General features: G+C 46.0%; 1 protein-coding gene across 16 annotated transcripts in view; it reads right to left on the minus strand.

Annotated features, from left to right (window-relative positions):
- The window catches only part of SETD4 (SET domain containing 4), a gene marked incomplete at its 3' end in the record, with an annotated part of 281,370 nt that overhangs the window by 239,727 nt on the left and 22,360 nt on the right, over positions 1-19,283 (minus strand). For 15 of the 16 annotated variants that reach the window (XM_079921362.1, XM_079921365.1, XM_079921359.1 and 12 more), the window contains one exon: positions 18,058-18,224. In XM_079921362.1, the coding sequence (XP_079777488.1) occupies positions 18,090-18,224 (135 nt within the window). Of the gene's footprint in view, positions 1-17,962; positions 18,225-19,283 lie in introns of those variants that run through there. The other variant, XM_079921372.1, reaches the window with a different exon arrangement.

Here is a 19,283-nt window from a genome sequence, read left to right on the forward strand (position 1 = left end):
TTTTTTCCCCGTGAATGTGAACCTCAGAAATGGATGTTAGGAAGACTGGGGTTCCACAGCTGACTGCCCAGCAGCCGCAGCAAGGGGTGGGGGTAAGGAGCTGGGTGGCTTCCGTCGGGCCACCTCCCCTGGCACTTGCGAGGAATTTGGGAACAGCCGTCCCCCAAAGTCAAAGGGGCGAAACTATGATAATCGCCAAGGATCTGGCCACGTGGATCCTCCCAGCAGAGCTCCAGGGCCCCGCGAACAGCGCCCTCATGTCAAGGATGGGCGTCCCCCAACTGCGCCAGATGGCTTGCTGATGGTCCGACCGACTGGTCCAGGAGACTGGGAATTCTCTACCACAATGGCTTGGACCCCAGAGCCAGTCACACTTCTGCGGGACTGCTTCTCTAGCTCCCAGTAGGTTCAGGGCAGGGCCTGAGACTCTGCTTTTCTCACAAGCTCCTGGTACTGTTGATTCTGTTGGCCTCCAGACCAGCTTTTAAGGAGCAGGGCTCTAGGGCAAGCCACCCCCATAAAAGATGCTGACAGTGCTTCGTTAGCTTTCTGAGGGACATTTTCAGTGGCAGTGGCCTCCCCCATAGACTCCTGCCACTAGCAAACTATAAAAGGAAGATGATGAATTCTAACAGCTGCTCACTGCCAATATTTTGCTCCTACGGGTATCAGAAACACTGCCTTGTAAATGGACAGAATATTTCCTTTTTCATAAAATTTCTGCTGATGGCTGTGTCCATGTGTGCCACGGCTCCCAACCTGGGCTACGGTGTGGTCCCCTGGCCTGAATATTGAACCACAACAATCACAAAGAGCTCCTTATCCCAACATGAATACTCTGAAGCAGGATCTGTTTCCCAAAGAGCCAGCCACCACCAGGAAGGCAACTCCAATCAGAGAAACTGTCATCTGTAGTTTACTCCTCCAAATAAGGGGAAAAACTTCAATACCATAGTAAGGGCCTCATCCAGGTCTTGCTGCCACGCTCTAGATGAAATGCCCAAGAGAAAACAAACACCCACTTAAGACAAGGCTGGGCTGTGTATAAATAGCAAGAAGTGTGGAAGGAGAAAAGAGTGAGAAGGGAGAAACCGTGATCAGAGCTCCCCTGATCTGCAAGTTGAATTCATCTTGATGGAAGGACAGATCACAGAGGCACTGGGAAAGTCCAGCGGACCAAAGAGATCGTTTCAAAGGAGCCCCCCCCCCCCCCCGCCACTGTGCAGTCACTAGGTGATGTGTGCTGGGTCACGTCACTGCCCCAGCCATGTGGGATCTGGAGCCTGTCAGTCACCTGTAGACAGAGCAGTCCAAGGACACCCTGGTGTCGTTTTCACTCTACTTTGAAGCTCTGTCCTCAGATCAAACGCACGCCTCTAACAACAGACAGGCAGCCCTCCCGTTGGTTGGGAAGAAGTGGCTCCTTTCCAGCTCTCCACCAAATGGACCACTTTCTAATTCTAGAAGCCTCTGGCAGAAGAGGGGTCACAAGAGTAGCCCCCCTTTCTTCGTGTGGGTGGTCAGTTTAAACTCCAAAGCGACCCTTGCTCTTTTTGCCTGTAAGTCAGGACCTGTCTCCCTGCTCCCAGTGATAGAAATTAAATAGAACAGAAGAAATTAAAACCTGCTAGCCGGTGTGAAAAATGAATTAAAACCTGCTACCTGGTGTGAAAACTTCTGGCCAGGTCCCTTCTCTGTCAGCCATCCCCTTGAACTATTATTTATCGGTCTGCGTTTCTCACTCAAGGAGCTCCAACGGCCCACAAGAGAATATGAAGTCTGCATTTTATCCCAGTAGCAACACACAGAGTTCTTGTTTGCCTTGTCTGGGTCCTAACATCTGGAAAAAAAAAAAATGACACTCCCTGTTGCCTGATTTTGACGGTAGCCTCAAGGACCTCAGTCTGCATCCTCAGCCCAGCGGTCTTCTTGTGCCATCCAGTGTTCAAAGATGGAAGTGTCTCAAGCTCACTGCAGAGTCCCACAGATTCAGAGATCCATTTCTTATTTTTCAGGCATCAACCATAACACTTGGGACACTCACAGGTATAGCTAGTTTTTAAAGGAGACTTGTGAAAAGAAGTAAAAAGTACTGAGCCCCTGCTGTGGTCTGGCCACTCATATTTCACTGTCCTGGCTGAAATGAATGTTAAAGCACTTGTGCTTTGGATTAATCTGTACTCAGCAGGGATTGGTACTATTTTAGAAATTATTTAGGCAGCATAAACTTGTTCAGTGGAACAGCAACTGGCATTCTCTCTCCTGCCTCCCAAAACTATTGTAACTGTAGGCTTGAAACTCCAGAATGTTCCAGCTGGGAGAAGTTAAAGGAGCTTGTTCCTATAGCCCAGAGACTCAGGAAGGAAACTCTGGTGAAGAGCAAAGTCACCTGGGAGCTTTAGGACCCCCAGGATGTTGGCACACCCCAGACCAATTAAATCAGACCCTCGGGATGGGACTCCGGCCTCTGCAGTTTTTAAAGCTCTGCATGTGAGAGGGAGGTGACATCAGCAAGGTGGAGGGCTAGGAGGTCCCAATGTTCACCTCCTCACAAAGACAGTGAACAACTGCAAACCAACAGAAACAGCTCAGGGAAAGCTCTGGAATCCAATGAAGAAGCATCAAAAATCCTGCAGAGCTCAAAAACCGAGGATGGCCATGTAAAAAAGTGCAGGAAGCATCTTACCTGTGTTACCCCAGCCTCAAGCCAAGAGCGTCTGAGTGCCAGGGAGATCACCCCCAGAGGAATTCCACCTCCTGGAGAAAAGGAAAGCAGAAGCTCCAGCAAGCCTCACCACTGTGCACGTCTGCAGCCTTTGCTACTGAGGTCTCCCCCGGTCTACACCAACGCTGATCCCAGCTGACGGAGCTGCCCCGAGTGCCCACCACCATGTCCCCTCCCTAGGGCTGGAGCTGTCACCGTCCGCAGAGGCCCCAGGCACTGCCGCGCCCCACTCTCTGGGATCAGGACCTCACAGCGCATCATCATATACGTGATGGGAGCCAGGCTGCCCGGAGCCCTGCTCTCAGTCTCAGGTCACAGCTTTGTGCCACCATTGCCGGGGCAGCCCCTGCTGCCCTGAGCCCCACCCTCTGGGTCCCAGGTCACACTCTGACCATTACCAGTACCACACTGTTACTGCCCTGAGCCTCACACCCAGCTCCCAGGTCTTGGCTCTGAATCATCACTGATGGGGCTGCCCTGAGCCCCAACCCCACGACTCAGGCCACCACTCGGAACCATCATTGCCAAAACACACTATCAGTGCTCCCGGCCCTGCCCCTCGGTCCCAGGTCAAAGCTCTGAACTGTCATTGCCAGAGGCACTGCCACTGCCCTGAGCCCTGATCCTAACACAAGGTTTTAACAAGCCACCACCAGGTAGGTGCTACTACCGTCCTACAACTGCCCCCTGGGGTCAAAGGTGGGACTTCAACCCACCATCTGCAGGCTATGCTGCTACTGCCCCCTGCCCCCTGGGGCCGAGGACCAAGCCATTGCTGCACCTTGTCACCCCAGGGTCTGTGCCACTGCTGCATCACCACCCCCCGCCAGCCAGAGTCACTGTGGTGAGACCCAGAGACCCAGACCTTGGTTCCACAGGCCATCCGTACATGCTCACGCTTTAGACACAAGTGATGCTGCCTCAGCAAGTGGTCCCAGGACTCCAGCTCCACTTCTACTGTTTGTCAGCACAACAGACCGCAGCCAAGAGGGATCCCATTGGCTAGAACTTGCTCCCATGGGAAAAGCAGAAGACCCCAGCAACCTTCACCTCCAAAGTGCCCAAAAGCCTTGTTGCCACTCCTACCCATAGGACCTTGGCAGTCTTGGCCACAGAATATTCCAGCAGTCTGCACCTACGATGACCTCAGCTGACAGAGCCACGTGGAGACTATGCTGCTGTGCCTTCCAAGAATGAAAGACACTGTATCCCACCAGGCTAGTACCCTTGCAACCACATTTAGGTGAAAGTCTTTTCCCACTGAAGCCAGTCCAAAAAGTGAACGCATCCTCAAATGCACAGACATCAATGCAAAGCCATCAGAAATATGAAAAAGCAAAAAAAAAAATATATATATATATATGAAAAAGCAAGGAAACATGACACCATCAAAGGAACATAATGATTTTCCAGTAACCAATCCCAAAGAAATGGAGATCTGCGAGTTACCAAAAAAAGAATTCAAAATAATTATTTCAGGGCTTCCCTGGTGGTGCAGTGGTTGAGAGTCCGCCTGCCGATGCAGGGGACACAGGTTCATGCCCCAGTCCAGGAAGATTCCACATGCCACGGAGCGGCTGGGCCTGTGAGCCATGGCCACTGAGCCTGCGCATCCGGAGCCTGTGCTCCGCAACAGGAGAGGCCACAGCAGTGAGAGGCCCACATACCGCCAAAAATAAATAAACAAATAATTATTATTTTAGGAAGTTCAGCAGGATTTAGGAGAACACAACTTAACGAATTCAGGAAAACAATAAATGAAAAAAATAAGTTCAACAGACAGAAATCATTTTTAAAAAGAACCAAACAAACTCTGAAGCTGAAGACCACAATGAATGGAATGAAGAAATGCAATAGAGAGCTGTTGAAGTTCTCAGGCAGAATAAAGAATCTGTGAACTGGGACTTCCCTGGTGGCGCAGTGGTTAAGAATCCACCTGCCAATGCAGGGGACACGGGTTCGATCCCTGATCCAGGAAGACCCCACATGGCACGGAGCAACTAAGCCCATGCGCCACAAGTACTGAGCCTGCACTCTAGAGCCCACAAGCCACAACTACTGAGCCTGCATGCTGCAACTACTGAAGCCCACAAGCCTAGAGCCCGTGCTCCGCAACAAGAGAAGCCACCGCAGTGAGAAGCCCGCGCACAGCAACGAAGAGTAGCCCCCACTCTCAGCAACCCGAGAAAGCCCGTGCACAGCAACAAAGACCCAATGCAGCCAAAGATAAAATTTTAAAAAGTGAAAAAAAAAAAAGAATCTGTGAACTCCAAGATAGATTTGTTGATATTATCCAGACAGAGGAGAAAAAAATTAGATTGAAAAAGACTGAAGAAAACTTATGTGAATTATGGGATACTATCAAACAAAACAAAACAAAACAAAAGAAGAGAGAAAGAAAAGGACAGAAACATATTTAAAGAAATCATAGCTGAAAAATTCCTAAATCTGGGGAGAGACATGGCCATCCAGGTACATAAAACCCAAAAGTCCCCAAATAGATATAACCCAAAGAGATATTCACCAAGATACATTATAATTAACCTCTCAAAAATCAAAGACAAAGAGAGAAATTTTAAAACAGAAAGAGAAAAGGGACTCATCACATACAAGGGAATCCCAATAAGGCTATCAGCAAATTTCTCAGCAGAAACCGTGCAGGCCAGAAGAGGGGATGACACATTCAAAATGCTCAAGGAAATAAACTATTCACCAAGAATACTTTATCTAGCATAACTGTACTTCATTAGTGAAGGAGAAATAAAGACTTTCCCAGAAAAACAAAAGCTGAGGGAATTTATCAGCACTAGACCTGCCTTACAAGAAATGCTAAGGGGAGTTCTTCAAGCTGAAACAAAAAGACACTAATTAGTAACATGAAAACATGGAAGTATCAACTTTACTGGTAAAGGTATAGTAGAATTCAAAATACCCTAATACTGTAATGGTGGTGTGTAAGTCAGTTTGAACTCTAGCATATAGGCTAAGAGACAAAAGTCTTAAAAATAATTATAGCTACAATATTTTGTTAATGGATACATAATATAAAAAGTTGTAAATTGGGACAACAACAATATAAGTTGAGGGTGGGAGCAAGTAAATGTGTGGAACACTTTTATGCAACTGAAGTTAAGTTATAAGCTTAACAGTTATCACAACAAGATGTATTATGGAAGCCTCATGGCAACCACAAAGCAAAAACTATCTGCTGTATAGATACATAAGTGATAAAGAAAAAAAGAATCAAAGCATACCACTATAAAAAAAATCAACTCACAAAGAAAGACAGCAAAAAAGGAAGAGAGGAACAAAGAAACTACAAAACAATTAGAAAGAAATTAATGAAATAGCAATGGTAAGTCATTGCCTATCAATAACTACTCTAAATGCAAATGGTTTAAATTTTCTATTTAAAAGGCAAAAAGTAACTGAATGGATAAAAAAACAAAACCCAACTATATATACTGCTTAGAAAAGAGTCATGTAAGCTTTAAAGACACAGGCTGAAAGTGAAGATATTTTATGTAAATGGTAACCAAGAGAGCTGAGACAGCTATACTTATATCACACAATATAGACTTTAAGTCAAACATTGTAACAAAAGACAAAGAAGGTCATTATATTGTTGTAATGATAAAGGGGTTAATTAATCAAGGGGCTATAACAATTGTAAACATATATGCACCCAGTATTGAAGCACCTAAATATATTAAACAATTATTAATAAAGCTGAAGGCAAAAAATAGATAGCAATGCAATAATCGTGGGTGATTTCAATACCTCACCTTAAACAATGGGTAGATCATCCAGAGAGAATCAATTTTAAAGATGGACTTGAAAGACACTTTCAATCAAATAGACCTAATAGACATGTAAAGAACATTCCATCCAACATTCATCTCTAGCACACATGAAACATTCTCCAGGGTAAATCATGTTAGGTCACAAAACAAGTCTTAATAAATTTAAGCAGACTGAAATCATATTGAGTATCTTTTCCAACCACAATGGTATGAGACTAGAAATCAGTAACGAGGAAAGCTGGAAACTTCACAAATACGTGGAAATTAAACAACACACTTCTGAACAACCAACAGGTCAAAGAAGGAATAAAAACATATCTAGAGACAAACAATAATAGAAACACAGCATACAAAAACTTATGCGATGCAGCAAAAGTGGTTCTAAGAGGGAAGTTTATAGCAATGAATGCCTACATTAAGAAAAAAGATCTCAAATAAACAACCTAACCTTACTCCTGAAGGAACTAGAAAAGGAAAAATAAACTAAGCCCAAAGTTAGCATAAGGAATGAAATAAAAATTAGAATATAAATAAAGGAAATAGAGATGAGAAAGACAATAGAAAAAGATCAACAAAACTAAGAGTTGGTTTTCTGAAAAGATAAACAAAATTGACAAGCCTTTAGCTAGACTAAGAAAAAAAAAAGAGACTACTCAAATTAATAAAATTATAAATGAAATAAGAGACATTATAACTGATACCACAGAAATTCAAAGGATCATAAGAGACTACCATGAACAACTATATGCTAATGAATTAATTTAGAAGAAATGGATAATTTCCTAGAAACACACAACTTACCAAGAATGAATGAATGAATTAATGAATGAAAGAATGAATCATGAATTAATAGAAAGTATGAACAGACCAATAATGAGTAAGGAGATTATGGGTAATCAAAAATCTCCAACAAATAAAAGCCCAGATGACTTCACAGGTGAATCCTACCAAACATTTAAAGAAAAATTAATGCCAATCCTTTTCAAACTCTTCTAAAAAACTGAAGGGGAAGGAAAACTTCCAAACTCGTTTTACAAGATCAGCATTACCCAGATACAAAAGCCAGACAAGGACACTACAAGAAAAGAAAATTATAGGTCAATCATCAGAGGTTGAACACAGATGCAAAAATCCTCACCAAGATACTAGCAAACTGAATTCAAGAACACATTGAGGGCTTTCCTGGTGGCGCAGTGGTCGAGAATCTGCCTGCCGATGCAGGGGACACGGGTTCGTGCCCCGGTCCGGGAAGATCCCACATGCTGCAGAGCGGCTAGGCCCGTGAGCCACGGCCGCTGAGCCTGCGTGTCCGGAGCCTGTGCTCCTCAACGGGAGAGGCCACAACAGTGAGAGGCCCGCGTACCACAAAAAAAAAAGAAGAACATTAAAATGATCACAAACCATGACTAAGTGGGATTCATCCTTGGGATGCATGGATAATTGAACATATGTAAATCAATAAATGCGATACATCACATTAATGGAATGAAGGATAATAATCAAATGATCATTTCAATAGATGCAGAAAAAGCATTTGACAAAATTTAACATCCTTTCATGATAAAAACTCTCAACAAATCAACTATAAAAGAAATGTTTCTCAGCATAATAAAGGCCATATATGAAAAGTCCACAGCTACATCATACTCAATGGTAAAATTTTAAAGCCTTTCCTCTAAGATCAGGAACAAGACAAGGATACCTACTCTCACCATTTCTATTCAACATAGTACTGGAAGTCCTAGCCTTAGCAATTAGGCAAGAAAAAGAAAAGGCATCCAACTCAAAAACGAAGTAGCAAAATTATGTTTGCAGATATAATCTTAGACATAGATAACCCTAAAGATTCACCAAAAATCTGTTAGAACTAATAAATAAATTGCAGGATACAAAATCAACATCGGAAAGCAGTTGCATTTCTATACACTAATAACAAACTATCTGAAAGACAAATTAAGAAAGCAATCCCATTTACAGAAACATCAAAAACTATAAAATACTTAGGAATAAATTAAACAAGGATGTGAAAGACCTGTACTTAAAACTATAAGACAGTGTTGAAACAGACTGAAGAAGACACAAATACATGTAAATATATTCCATGTTCATGGATTGGAATAATTAATATTATGAAAATGTCCATACTACCCAAAGTGTTCTAGAGATTCAGTGCAATTCCTATCAAAATTCTAATGGCATTTTTCACAGAAAAAGAAAAAAACTACCCTAAAATTTGTATGGAACCACAAAAGACCCTGAAGAGCCACAGTAATCATGAGAAAGAAGAACAAAGATGGAGGTATCATATGTCCTGATTTCAGACTATATTACAAAGCTACAGTAATCAAATAAGTATGGTACTGGCATAAAAACAGTCACATAGACCGGTGGAACAGAATAGAGAGCCCAGGGATACACCCACACATATATGGTCAACTAATTTTTGAAAGGGTACCAAAAATCCACACTGGAGAAAGAATAATCTCTTCTAACAAATGGTGCAGAGAAAACCAGATATCTACATGCAAAAGAATGGACCATTATCTTACACCACACAAAAAGATTATCTCAAAATGGATCAAAGACTTAAATATAAGAACTGAAACTGTAAAACTCCTGGAGGAAAACATAGGGAAAAAGATCTTTGACAGTGGTCTTGGCAATCACTTCTTAGATAAGATATCAAAAGTACAGGCAACAGAAGCTAAAATAAACAACTGGAACTGTATCAAACTAAAGAGCTTCTACACAGCAAAGCAAACAAGCAATAATTTTAAAAGTCAGCCTACAGGATGGGAGAAAATATTCACAAATTGTATACCTGAAAATATACAAAGAACTCATACAACTCAATAGCAAAAAAGTAAATAATCCAATTTAAAAACAGGCAAAGGACCTGAATAGACATTTTTCCAAAGGCATACAAAAGTTATATGAGAAGGTGCTCAACATCACTAATCATCAGGGAAATGCAAATCAAAACCACCTCACACCTGCTAGGATGGCTATTATCAAAAAGACAAAAGATAACAAGTGTTGGTGTGGATGTGGAGAAAAGGGAACCCTTATACACTACTGATGGAAATGTAAACTGATGCAGCCATTATGGAAAACAGTATGGCGGTTCCTCAAAGAAGTAAAAATTTAACTACCCTGTGACCCAGCAATCCCAATCCTGGGTTATATCTGAAGGAACTGAAATCAGTATCTCAAAGAAATATCCATACACCCATGTTCACTGCAGCATTATTCACAATAGCCAAGATATGGAAACAACTTAAAATGTCCTTCAACAGATGAATGAATAAAGAAAATGTGGCACATATATACAATGGAATATTACTCAAACATAAGAAAAGAATGAAATCCTGTCATTTGCGACAACATGGATGAATTTGGAGATAACCCAGATCGAGAAAGACAAATACTTATGATATCACTTATATGTGGATTTTTTTTTTAAATCCAATTTCATAGAAACAGAAAATAGAATGGTGGTTATCAGGGGTTGGAAGGAGGGGGAAATGTCAAAGGGTATAAATTTCAATTATCAGAAGAATAAGTTCTGCGGGCCTAATGCACAACGTGGTGACTAGTTAAGAATATGGTATTGTGGACCTGAAGTTGCTGAAAGTAAATCTTAAGCATTCCCACCACACATGTGCGCGCGCACGCGCGGGCACACAATGAGTTAACTCTGTGAGATAATAGATGTGTTAATTATCTTGATCTTGGTAATCATTCTACAATGAGTATGTATCAACATATCAAATCATTATGTTGTACATTTTAAATATATACAATTATATTTGTCAATTATTCCTCAATAAAGTTTTTTAAAAAGGCTCCACATGTGATTCCCTTGAATGGTTAAGGCTGCGAACCGCTGGTCCCACCTTCACTATCTGAGGCTCAGAGGCCAGTCACCCAGGACACTGAGTCCCAGAGATGACCTGAGAATCGAAGGTCTGTGCTGCCCATCTCCAACATGCTCTATACGTGACCTGCTTCCTCAGTGACCTCCTGAAACCCCCTCTCCTCTTAATCAGTTTAGAGTCTCCCTTTGTGAAAAGGGCGAAGTTAGAACTGCAATTACTTTCTGCCCTAATAACTGCTTAGTAGACGCTTTGCAGTCCTGGGTTTTGCCTCACCTTCTGATTCTAGGCACCAGAAGGTGTCCAAATGCTTGTGGCCAGAGCTGCAGAGCTGGACAGGGACCCTTGATATCAATAGGGATCCCCACCCCAGGACAAATTCCTCCGGAATGGGAGAAGCCTGCCTGGCGGGACCACTCTCCCCTTCTTGCCCCTCTAGTAACACCTGCTGCCCTTTATGGGATGTGGGTCTTCAGGGTGAGTGGGAGAGGCTGGAAAACTGAAATTCGACCATAAAAAGTCAGGCTGCAGGGAGAGGGCTTGGCCCACAGGGACTTCCGGGCAGGCCTTCTTTCTCCTCAAAGCTCGGTGCTGCTGGGTCCTCGTGGCCAATGAGGTCACCCATTGTAACACAAAAATCAGACACAACAAAAACTGCTCTCAGGTGGCCCATCCCTACCCTGCACCCTAGGCTGCCCATCTTTGGAGGCAGAAACAGGTGTGGCTGACAGGTGATAGACTTGAACTCAGACACTCCTGGGGTCAAACCCCAACCGTATGATGTGGGATAAGTCCCCTGACCCCTCTATGCCTCAGTTTCTTCACATCTAATAAAGACATAATACGTGCATCCCAGAGCCACCGTGAGACCAGAGGAGGGGCTGAAATGAGGACAGAGGCCAAACCCAGGAAGGACTCAGCTCCAGCGCGTCCCTTCTCCAACCCTTCTCAGGCTAACGCTACCGCTCCCCTTTCTCCTCCAACAGCCCCGCTCCCACTTTCTGATTCTTCCCTGGAAGAATACAGTTTGGGGAGTTCATTTGGGACAGTATCTGGAAGGAGGATGCAGGAAAGCATAAAGTCTGCTAGAAACAGCAAGAAAATGTGGGTTCTGATGCTAAGTCCATGGCCCAGAGCAAGCTTCTCACTGTCTGGGAGCTTCACCCACAAAATGAGGGGTCAGAGTGTATCACCCCAAGGACGTCTCTCACTGCCACCCTCTGATGCTACACATATTCAGAGGCCCAGGGTCGGAGTCACACGATCGAGGGTCAGGTCTGTCTAACACTTCACCTCAAGAGCCTGTGAAATGACAACTGAAGCCCTGGGACCAGGGACCAGGGCGCAGCCCCTCCTCTGGCGTCTCTAGGTCAGTGGTTTGCAGACAGCACGCCCTGAAATCACCTGGGGCCTCAACAAATACACATTCCCGGACCTACTTCCCAGAGACTGACTCAGTGGGTCTGGACTGGGCTCGTGCACCCTGGCTGCTTCTGATGCCAGGGTCGGGGGACCCCACCGTGACAAACGTGCTCCTAATAAAGGCTCCTGCTGCCCGCGATGGAGAGCAGCCTCACCGCCACCCTCACATCACTCCGCATTCCTTCTCTCCTCGGAGCCTGTTTCCTTTTCTCTAAAACGTGGCTAATAACACGCCCTCTCAGGGTCAATGTGAAGTCAGGTTCCCTGGGCCCTGAGTCTGCTCTTCCATGTACTAAAGCGTCTCTGCTTGTCAAGAGGCCAGTGATCAAGCCAGGAGGGAGCGTGCTTAAACAGCAGGACCGCAGATCCCAGCCCTCCAGATGCTCGTCCAAGGGCGACCACTCCAGCTCCACTCTGAGTCCACGTGATCCCAATCAGGTGAGGGCAGGTGCCCACCTAAGCCCGCCTGTGCTTCACACACACAGTCACAGGAGCATCAACTTTAGGAGAGTGGGGTATGAAGGTTGACCGAGGTTTGAATCCTAGCTGTGTGACCTCAGCAATAACTCTACCTTCCTGAACCTTTGTCTCCACATTTACAAAATCAGGAAAGTTATTCCCGCACAGATCATTGTTAAGAATTAAACGAGGTGATAAATGTCACGCGTGGGGCAGAGGACCTAACGCTGCCAGGCCTCTACCATCATCATCAGACTGACAAACTCTAGCCCTGCCTGTGAAAAAGTGTTGGCTGAGCATGAGAAGAGGGATAGAATTGAATTCCCTGGCGGTCCAGTGGTTAGGACCCTGCACTCCCACTGCCGAGGGCACAGGTTCAATCCCCTCGCCAGGGAACTAAGATCCCACAAGCGCACAGTGGCGTGGCCGAAAACCAATTTAAAAATTTAAAAAAGAAGAGGGATAGAATTCTCCAATAGGTACTAACCCTACTTTTTTTAAAAGAATAGCTTTATTGAAATATAACTCACATGCCACACCATTCCCCCATTTAAAGTATCTAATTCAATGGGCTTTAGTATATTCAGAGTTGTGCAACTATCACCACAATTTTAGAACGTTTTCATCAACCCAAAAAGAAACCCCCTACTCTTTGGCTGTCACCCTCCAATCCCTCTAGCACCCTGCCCCACGCCACAGCACCTGCTAATCTACTTTCCATCGCTACAGATTGGTCTATTCTGGAAATTTCATGCGAATAAAATTCTATGTGGCCTCTTGTGGCTGGATTCTTTCATTTAGCATAACGTTTTTAAGGTCCATCCGTGTGGCATGTGTTGGTGCCTCATTCCTTTCTATGGCTGCATGATATTCCATTTTATGGGAAGACCACATTTTGTTTATCGATCCGTTCACCCACTGATGGACATCTGGGTTTGGGGCTGTTATGAATAATGCTGCTATGAATATTCATGCTCATGTTTTTGTGTGGACATATGTTTTCAATTCTCTTGGGTATGTACCTAAAGGGGGAATGGCTGGGTCATAAAATAACTCTATGCTTATCAACCTCTTGAGCCACTGCCAAACTATTTTCCAAAGCGGCTACACCATCTTCCTTTCCCACCAGCAGTGTGTGGGGTTCCAATTTCTCCACATCCTCAACAACACGGGTTATTATCTACTTTTCTTATGATTGCTGTGCTAGTGGGTGTGAAGCGGTAACCTTACATTTTTCTTAAATCTTACTATATTTCTGTGTGTTTTTTTTTTAAATTTTACTCATAGCCTGATATTAAAACTACATGGAACAGAAGGAAATTAAACAAAAAAAATATCCCTTCAAGGAAAGGTTACAACAAAATGATGAAGACAGAGAAATGCCCTCTGCAAGGTGAGCGGGAACAGCCCTGGAGAGACAGCAGATGGCACTGCTGTACATGACGCATTGTATCGTTGTATGTGGTACAATGACACCGTTGTATGTGGTACACTGCACTGTTGTATGTGGTATGACATTGTTGCCTGTGGCACAATGACCCTGGTGTATGTGATACAATGACAGTGGTGTGTGTGGTACATTGGCAGGGATGTAGAAAAGTGCATCAGGCCTTCCTCCTAATCTTCTTGTTCCCTTTAATTCACACGTAACTTCCCGGACCTGTAAAACAAAGCTCTTTTCCAAGTAAACCAACATGGTGGCATTCCTGACAAAGCTTTGTATTCAAATGTCAGCTGACAACCCAAAATAGGTTTTGTTGTACTTTCCTCCTCAGGACAAAACTTACTGCTGCCCAACACTAATCTATCACAGAATATAGCTGCGGTTTACCAACTAAAGGAGGAGCTAAAATAAGTCGCCCATTTCTGTGCCCGGACTCCCCTCCAAGGGGGTGTCCAGGTGTTTCAGTGAAAGCCATTGTCACAGCATTACAGCACTGATTTCCTGAAAGGTCATTAACAGTCTCCACCTTCAGGCAGAAGCACTTAAAGTGCCCCAGTCCGAGGAGAGTCTCCTCTATTTTTATCTTGAAAGATTTCAGGAATGCCTCAACTCATCCTTCACTTCTTGGTGTCTGTCCCCTCAGGCCAAGGCAGCAGTTGGAGGTTTACCACCCACAGACTCCGGAACCAGATACCAACAAGGATGGGTGTACGACAAACCGCAGGCCTGCCCGAGGCCTAGGAGAGAGAAAACAAAAAAGGGGGAAGGAGAACAATGGCAGTGGGGGGGAGAGGCGGTACATGGGAGAAGGGAGCAAACAGTTCTGCTGGTAAAGGACAGTGCAGGCTGCCCCCCTGTGTGGGCAGACGCGGGGTGCTGGCCCTCACAGGGACTGACTGGCAAGGACAAGCCTAGGGACGCAGTGTGTGGCCTCCCTGGGGTTCGCCCTGAGGGCCAGGCTGTCCACAGGAGCCACGCGTTTCTTGCAAAGAGTCTGAATGCATTTATACACCAAGGGTCATCTGCAAACTGTAAGTCTTATCCTTCTGTTTCCTTTTTTTTTTAATTAATTTTTATTGGAGTATAGTTAATTTACAATGTTGTGCTAGTTACACATATGCATATGCCCACTCTTCTTTAGATTCTTTCCCATATAGGCCATTACAGAGCACTGAGTAGAGTCCCCGGTGCTACCCAGCAGGCCCTTATTCTACTGCTGTTTACAACTAAGGGTAGATCTGCCATGGATGATGAAATAGCTGTCATTTGTCAGTGTCTCTGAGTAGTTGCCTCTTGTCATTGTTTATTTTTTCTAACCACGGACAACTAAAGCATAAGTCCCACATGCGCCTGAGAAGTTTTTCCTGTTGGGGGGTGAGGGGCTTTAATTTCTAAAGGTATAAAGCACTCTCAAGTAAGAATTAATATATTTAGGTCCTAAATGTCCACGAATAGGGGACAGGAAAAATAAATGGTGCTGTAGTGCAGGGTCAGCACCCCACGGCTTGTGGCCTGTCTTGGCAAATCAGGCTTTACTGAAACACAGGCATGCGTGTCTATACATTGCCTACAGCTGCTGTGCTCTACAACTGGGCCAAAGACCACATGGCCCAGAAAGCTTCAAACATGTACTATTTGGTCCTTTACAGAAAAAGCTGGTGAACCCGTGGTAGAGTGTATCATGAAACACACAACAGCTATTAAAAAGCAGAGTAAGGGGGGACTTCCCTGGAGGTCCAATGGTTAAGACTTCGCCTTCCAATGCAGGGGGTGCGGGTTCGATCCCTGGTCAGGGAGCTAAGATCCCACACGCCTCGTGGCCAAAACACGGAAACGTAAAACAGAAGCAAAGATGGTAACAAATTCAATAAAGACTTTTAAAAAAATGGTCCACGTCAAAAAAATCTTTAAAACAACAACAACAAAGTCAACCTCAACTGCATCTATGAACAGGGAGAGATGCTCAAGATACAATAATGAAGATGTTTTATTTCTAACTCTGATCCCGGAGGTGAGTGGGCTCCGTTCACTTGTTTTTTGTTGAGCTTCACGAGAGGAATTCGCTTCTGGGGAAGGCTGAAAACAGGGCAGGGAAGACAGGACTCTGGGCAACAGAAACGCCGGGGCTGGGGCAGCCCCCACCCCCCATGACCCATTCAGGAATCCCCGAGGCCTGAGGAGCGTATACACCCCCTTCCCACGCTAGTTCTGAAAAGGATAAAAAATACTCCTAGGTAAGGACAGAGGTCAAAATATAGCCATAGCCTTAGGTCAGTTTCCCTACACAGAGGCCCAGAATCAAGAAGACGTCCCCACTGCGGCACGGCTGCGCTGGGTGGAGCTGGGTTCCCCCAGGGGCGAAGCGGAAAGAGCTACGCAGGGGGCCCAGCCCTTCTTCCCAAACTGGCAGTCACGTAATCCCTGCCCAGCGAGGTGCGGAGACCCGCCCCGTCCTCCTGGAAATCCCCAGAAGCCTCCTGCAACGGCCAGCTCGATGCGTCCACGCCGGGAAGGCACGCAGGCCGAGCCGCTGGCTTCACGCAGCACAGAGGCCAGCCCCTCGCTCCCCGGGCAGGACCCTCTTCCGCCCCGGGACCAGCCACGCTGCGCCTGTGCGCTCGCGCCTTCCCGGGGAGGGCGGTGGGACCGGGCGCGGCCACGACAGCCGGAGGAGGGACCGGCTCCCGGGATGTTTCTCATCCCCGCTCTCACATCGCAGGGCGGCGAGAGCGAGGCCGACCCTGTCGCGGACTCCCCAACATAACCTGCAGTGAAGCCGCGCGCCCACCAAGGCCGGTGGGCGAGGAGCGCGGCCGTCGGTGAGGATGGAGGAGAGGCACGTACCCGAGTCAGCAGAGCGCGGAACTCCGGACACTGACGCCCCCGAGCTGTGACCGGTGTCCCCCAGAGGGTCAGCTGAGAGGCACCGTCGCTCTGCCACACGCTAGGTGTGGGATTTCCGGCCGTTTCTTCCGGTCTTTGTTTGTAAAATAGGGCGGCTGTGAGGCTTCCGTAAAACTCCGCGCACCAAGCCCGAGCGCAGGGCCTCGACCCGGCGACGCTAACGTTTAATAAACGTTACTGCTGTATGTTTCAACAACGTCCAGTTTTTATAATAAGCACGTATTTGCTTCTGGGATATATGACACCCGCTCTGACCCCCTCACAGTTGTTAACTGACGGGCATGAAAGCGCTGTGAGAAGTTTAAATCCAGAGCCAAGATCTAAAAAGTACTAATTAGAGCACACTTTATATAAAACCCATACTCAGAGTGCCGTCAACAGCCTAAAGGGCTTGTATTGTCTTTTTTTAAAAAAAAGAAAAAGAAAAAAAAGGAAAGCAAAGGCTGAATTCAAAATGACCAAGTGAGCACAAAACTTTATCTCCTATTCCTCCCAATACCCCCATTAAAATGAAGAAAAGGAGCAGAATAAAAGGGTTAAACACCCACCACAAAGCATGGGAAAGGGACACGGGCTGCACAGAGATCTGAACACATTCTGGGAAACTGTAAACAGAGGGAGGACTGGTGAGGCTCCACCAGTCTCCTGTTGGACAAGGACGAACTCGCTTGCTGCGCACAGAAATCACAGGTAGTCAGGGCTGGAGGGGCCCTCCCCGTGAGCTAATCCCTGGTCCTCAGCGGACAGGGGAGGCGCAGACGGGGAGCGGCAGCCCCACCGGGGCCTGTGCCACAGGCCCTGCTGCTAGGTGGGAGCACAGGGGACCCCCGTAACAATCTCGTTTCCAGATGGGCAGTCAAGGACAGAAGATTCAAAGTGAGTTGCTCTAGCTCAGAGCGGCAGGGGCGGAGCCCGGCTGGGAGCCAAGACGGCTGGGCACCGCCCCACACTGCCCCCTCCGAAGCCACCCAGCCACTCACCGCCGCATGCTACATGCCCCTCAACCCTAACCCGCTGGCATCAGAGCACAGAGCAGCACGACGTCTTGTGCTCTTACGGCCGCTGAGTCAGGTAAGAAGCAGGACACCCAGAGGAAGACCACAAACGGGGCCCCGGGCTGACCCCGGCCCCCTCCCAGCCTCGCCCTCCTGTGACAATTCATTCGTTCCTGGGACGTCTTCCTCCAGGACTGCTATTTGCTTTGACAGCAACAGAAATGCTGATGGGACGGAGTCCCCAGGACCTGCTCTGCCCCTACAGATGCCCTTCGACGTCCCCAAGCAGCCACCACTCCTCCCCACAGACAGACAGAAGCAGGGGAATAGGATTAAGCAGATAACTGTTTAATAGAAACCGTTGATTGACTGTAAATGATTCTATATAAAATAAACCTTAGTTTAAAAATGTTTAAGAAGTCACACCCACCATTGGAGGTGATCACCTGCACTTCGGTGAAGTTACGTAAAAGCTGTTTGCAAACTGGTTAGGGTCTCAGCAGAGGCCTGGAGAATCTTCAGCTCTTCTGTCCACAGTGTTTCTACCAAAGTTAGTTGGTTTATCAAAGACACTTCTTCATCTTTCATATGAGAAACCTGGAAGTTATTTTTAAATGATTTTCTTTAGTGTAGTAAAATATACATAAACATAAAATTTAACATTTTAGGGCTTCCCTGGTGGCGCAGTGGTTGAGAGTCCGCCTGCCGATGCAAGGGACACGGGTTCGTGCCCCGGTCCGGGAAGATCCCACATGCCGCGGAGCGGCTGGGCCCGTGAGCCATGGCCGCTGAGCCTGCGCGTCCGGAGCCTGTGCTCCGCAACGGGAGAGGCCACAGCAGTGAGAGGCCCGCGTACCGCAAAAAAAAAAAAAAATTAACATTCTGACCACTTTTAAATGTACAATTCAGCGGCACTAAGTACATTCACAGTGTTATATAACTACAGCCACCATCCGTCTCCAGAACTTCTTCATCATCCCAAACAGGAACTCTGTGCCCATCAAACATTAACTCCCCATCCCCCTCCCCAAATCCCTGGTAACCTCTACTCTACTTTCTGTCTCTATAAATTTGCCTATTCCAGATATCTCATTTAAGTGGAATCATACAGTACAGGGTATTTGTCTTTTTGGGTCATGGTTTATTTCACTCAACACAAGGTCTTCAAGGTTCAATAAAATTATTTTTTTTAATCCTAGTAATGTTTTCATTCAAATAAGCTAATTCCTCATTTAATTAAAACATTCATTAAATAAAAGGGAAAGACGGGACTTCCCTTGTGGTGCAGTGCTTAAGAATCAGCCTGCCAATGCAGGCGACATGGGTTCGATCCCTGGTCAGGGACGATTCCACATGCCGTGGAGCAACTAAGCCTGTGCGCCGCAACTACTGAGCTCACGCACCGCAACTACAGAAGCCTGCGCACTCTAGGGCCCGCGTGCCACAACTACTGAAGCCCCGCGCGCCTAGAGCACATGCTCCACAACAAGAGAAGCCACTGCAATGAGAAGCCTGTGCACTGCAACGAAGAGCAGCCCCTGCTCGCCACAACCAGAGAAAGCCCGTGTGCAGCAACGAAGACCCAACCCGGCCAAAAAAAAATTTTTTTAACTAAAAGAAATTTAAAAATAAAAGGGAAAGAGTACCTTAAAAATC

This window comes from Stenella coeruleoalba, assembly GCF_951394435.1.
Source record: "Stenella coeruleoalba genome assembly, chromosome: 5".
NCBI classification, from domain to species: domain Eukaryota; kingdom Metazoa; phylum Chordata; class Mammalia; order Artiodactyla; family Delphinidae; genus Stenella; species Stenella coeruleoalba.